We start from the raw sequence: 4513 nt of genomic DNA on the forward strand, positions 1-4513 counted from the left end.
TGAATGAAAATATGACAGGAGGTTGCGCCCAAGCCCGTGAGTGTTAATTGATTGATGCACAAGCGAGAAGAAAAAGAAGTTTTGACATCCAAGCGGTGTGCCGTTTACATCCATCGACCAATCAGCGACGCCGATCACATCGCCGGCACACCGCTCGGATGTCAAAACTTCTTCTTCTTATCGCTTGGTGCATCAATCAATATCAATATCAACACTGTTGTCGTTTCGTAAAATAGACTATTGGGTTTTTAAATTTTGAAAAATGTGTTGATTTTTCGGTTTTATACAAAAGAGCACCTTTTTCTGAGTCACTCAGATTTTTTTTCAGCTTTTTATAGAACTCTGTTTTGGTACCTAAAATCAATTTCAAAGAGATTTTTTGAAATCACCTTTTGACAGCTGGGCAACTGTTTGACAGCTCCGCCCAGTACAAACTGCGACGAGGGGTGATTCGACAAATCGCTCCCATACAAACTTCAAATTGATTTTTAAATAGGTTCCCGGACTCCAAAATTCTAGATTGAGTTTAAATAAGGGCGAAAGTAACATGGGAGAGTTCTCTTCATCGACTCTCTCTTCTGCAAATTAAAGTGACATGATGCAAATTCAATCGAACTTTTTTACACTTAGACGCTAGATTGCATCGCAAACTAGCAATTTATGACCAAAAAGTGCAACCATACTTGCATCTTGTCACTTTAATTTGAAGAAGAGTGAGTCGATGAAGAGAACTCTCTCATGTTACTTTCGCCCTTATTTAAACTCAATCTAGAATTCATGAAAATTTGGATTTCGGCTTAGTTTGATATGCAGATTCAGAATATTGAATAGGAGGCAATCAGTGAAGTACTAGATTGAAAGTAGTGAGCTGGATTTTTGTATGGTGAGATGATCAATTCACTATTTCTGCAGTGAAATGGTGCAAACAGCGTAGGTTATATGATTTATTGGCTAATTTGATGCTATTTGAGCAAAAGTTTGAATAACTGTGTTGTTGTATTATTTTTTACTGTAACTTCAACAACACAGTTATTCAAACTTTTGCTCAAACAGCATCAAATTAGTCAATAAATCATATAACCCACGCTGTTTGCACCATTTCATTGCAGAAATGGAGAATTGATCATCTCGCCATACAAAAATCCAGCTCACTACTTTCAATCTAGTACTTCACTGATTGCCTCCTATTATCTCAACACCGTTAAAGAAGCCAATTGGGTTGTTTAGTGAATAAAATATTGCTATTTTCTATAGCCTAATCGAAAGAGCTCATTTTTCTGAGTATAACGTGATTTTATTGAATTCCAACACCTTTGTTTTGATGGTTAAATCAACAAAACAATTTTAATTTTCGTGGATAGAATGACAGTTCAATCGTTAAAGTGACAGTTCGACCCGAACAAAAAATTTTCCCCATACAAACTTTAAATGCATTTTAAAAATAGTTCCCGGACTCCAAAAATTATGAAATTTTGGATTTCGACTAATTTTTGGGCGGAGAATCCGATTATGAAATAATCCGGATACCCCTAAAGAACCCAATTGAGCAACGGTTGATTTTTGTCCATGCGTCAGGCAGTCGTTTCTCAGTGTGCACATCGAAAATCATAACAAAAGGCCTTCTGTAAAAGTCAAAATACACGTACAGAAAGTGCACATTTTACGCGGACGTTTTAGTTTGTTATGAAAGTTATGAAACGATAATCGTGTTAGATCGCCTGAATTATTGGTAAAAGTTCATATTGAATTTTATTATCAAGTGCAATGCATATAATGCATAACAACACTTGAACCGGTGAAGTTGTAAATTAAGTAAAATATGAACACTCTTGGGCGTCATCTCTTCCCACGTAAGTTCAATAAATCATGCATTATAACAGCGGCTCGTTGGCTCAACCAGCAGCCAGAATCCAAACCGACGATCAAGGACCGAATTCGCGAAGGACCAGGCTTCCGGGATTTCCTGCAGCAACCGTCAATTACCCCGGTAGGTGATCATGTACTGGCTGCGGATGTGCCTTACCTATCACGAGAATCCGTGCTTGGGCGTGGACGTAAGGTATTCTTCGAGATCTACGGTTGCCAGATGAACACGAATGACACGGAAATAGTGTGGTCCATACTGAAAAGTCACGATTTCCGGCGGACGGGGAACATCAAGGATGCCGATGTGGTACTGCTGATGACTTGTGCTATTCGAGATGGAGCCGAAAGCACAATCTGGAACCGGTTAAGGCACATCCGACTGATGAAGGGTAAGAGAGACGAAGTGAACAAGCCCTTGCAGATAGGAATTTTGGGTTGTATGGCAGAGCGGCTGAAGAAACAACTGGTCGAGAAGGAACAAGCGGTGGACGTCGTTGCTGGACCCGATAGCTACAAAGACCTGCCGCGGCTGCTGGCGGTGGGCCAAGGTGGTCAGAAGGCAATCAACGTGATGCTTTCGCTGGACGAAACATACGCCGACGTGATTCCGGTCAAGTTGGATCGAAAGTCCCGGACTGCGTTTGTGTCGATCATGCGCGGATGTGACAACATGTGCTCGTACTGTATTGTCCCATTTACCCGGGGAAGGGAACGATCCAGGCCAATTGATTCGATCCGAGAGGAAGCGTTGCATCTGCAAGCCAAAGGCATCAAGGAAATCACCCTCCTTGGTCAGAATGTCAACAGTTACCGAGACATGAGTGGAATGGCAGAGGATGCCGAAAAACAAGCCTCTATTTTGGCGCCTGGTTTCAAAACCGTGTACAAGACCAAAGTTGGAGGTCTTCGGTTTGCGGAACTACTGGCGGATCTAGCGGAGACGGTACCGGAAATGCGTATTCGGTTTACCTCGCCACATCCAAAGGATTTCCCGGGTGCTGTGCTGGAAACCATCGCTAGGTATCCCAACATCTGCAAAAGTTTACACCTGCCGGCGCAGTCGGGAAGCTCGAGCGTTCTGGAACGAATGCGGAGGGGTTACACCAGAGAAGGTAAGGCATTAGATTGAGTTTACAACGTCATTATTTATAACAAACGCTCATTTCAGCTTATTTAAATTTGGTGGACGAAGTCCGTGCGCTCATACCCGACGTAACCCTATCGAGTGACTTCATATGCGGATTCTGCGGGGAAACCGATGAAGAGTTCTCTGAAACGCTTTCGCTGATTCAGCGCGTCAAATATCATACGGCGTTTCTGTTCGCTTACAGCATGCGAGAGGTATGTGTTCGTTCAGCAAAGATCACTTTTGCAATGAGAGATCAATTCCTCATTGAAACTATCCTCCTGACAGAAAACAACGGCCCACCGTCGTTACCAGGATGACGTTCCAGAGGAAACCAAGCAGCAACGCCTTCGGCAAATGATTGCCGCGTTCCGTGCGGGAGCTGAAGAGCTGAACCGGCAGTACATCGGGCGCGAAGAGCTGGTTATGGTTGAAGGTGCTAGCAAACGATCCAAAGATGACCTCTCCGGCCGAAATGACGGTAACATTAAGGTAATTTTGCCCGGTGGAGATGTGCCCATGGGTGATTCCAATTCGAAAGAGCGGAAAACGATAGTCAGTGGTGATTATGTGGCGGTTAGGATAGTCGAATCGAACTCGCAAATATTGAAGGGCATACCTCTTTATCACACGACCATCCACGATTTCGCGGCACGGAAGGTGTAAAATGGTGATGATGCGTTGAAATGTTTATTGAATAAACAGGATTTTAATTAAACCTTACCGAGGAGCATTGGGAAAGAAACTCCTAACTATAACCAGGCTACGATCAACCATAGTCCCGGCATAAACTTTGGTTGTAGGCTGACAGGGAAGGAAGGGTTTGCTTCTGCAAATCTAAGCATCTTCTGTTCTCCATGTTAGAAGTGGCTCTCAACAGCGCTCCCCAAGTCAGGGCTGAATGATCATCATTCATATACCAGTGAGGGGTTAAGCACTCTGGTCCTTCAGAAATTTTGTGGGTTAGTATTTGGTTGCGTCCGCCTCCGCCTGTTAAATACACTTCAAAGAGAAATATTCGTCAAGGTAGCAAGAAAGAAGCTTCCAAAGTTCCTCGCAGTTCAAGCAAGCCACATGGACCTAAGCGAGGACTGTTTACTTTTAGGGTGCTCGTGGATCGCTTATATGATGCCCTCGACCTTCCAGAAACATTCAGAGGCATTTTTGTTTATGTTTATACCTACAGTAGAAGAATATATCCGGAATTTGACACAGTCATGGCCCCTCCTTGCTTGGATCATATTTATTTATTTATTTATTTATTTATTTAGGCCGGAACAAATCTCATTTTCTTCTTTTGTCACTTTGCTCGTTGACTCGTCATCGGGGTGGGGGGCGGGCGGATGATAGATAATAAACGTGTTTGATGAAAAATTACCCAAACAATTAGGCAAAATCGTCAAACTCATCGGATTTATTAAGAAATTTTCATTCATTAGAGAAAACCGAAATTTGTGTCAGCCTTATTTGATCTACATCAACAGGCTTACTAGAGCCCCAATGATGGTTTAAAAAAATAAA

At 42.7% G+C, this 4513-nt stretch overlaps 1 protein-coding gene across 1 annotated transcript; it reads left to right on the forward strand.

Annotated features, from left to right (window-relative positions):
- Positions 1–1225: 1225 nt before the first annotated feature.
- Positions 1226–3710, forward strand: LOC134290050 (CDK5RAP1-like protein). The gene is made up of 3 exons (XM_062857013.1): positions 1226–2978; positions 3035–3207; positions 3281–3710. Exons 1-3 carry the CDS (start codon positions 1820–1822, stop codon positions 3656–3658), a joined length of 1710 nt encoding a protein of 569 aa, XP_062712997.1. The 5' UTR covers positions 1226–1819; the 3' UTR covers positions 3659–3710.
- The last annotated feature ends 803 nt before the right edge of the window (positions 3711–4513 follow it).

This window comes from Aedes albopictus, chromosome 3 (assembly GCF_035046485.1).
Source record: "Aedes albopictus strain Foshan chromosome 3, AalbF5, whole genome shotgun sequence".
NCBI lineage: Eukaryota > Metazoa > Arthropoda > Insecta > Diptera > Culicidae > Aedes > Aedes albopictus.

Bases quoted from the DNA above. Each gene is read 5' to 3' on its own strand.
- LOC134290050 (XM_062857013.1), top strand. From the start codon at position 1,820: ATGAACACTCTTGGGCGTCATCTCTTCCCACGTAAGTTCAATAAATCA. The intron at 2,979-3,034 runs GTAAGGCATTAG...CGCTCATTTCAG, and splicing joins GAGGGGTTACACCAGAGAAG to CTTATTTAAATTTGGTGGAC. The intron at 3,208-3,280 runs GTATGTGTTCGT...TCCTCCTGACAG, and splicing joins TCGCTTACAGCATGCGAGAG to AAAACAACGGCCCACCGTCG.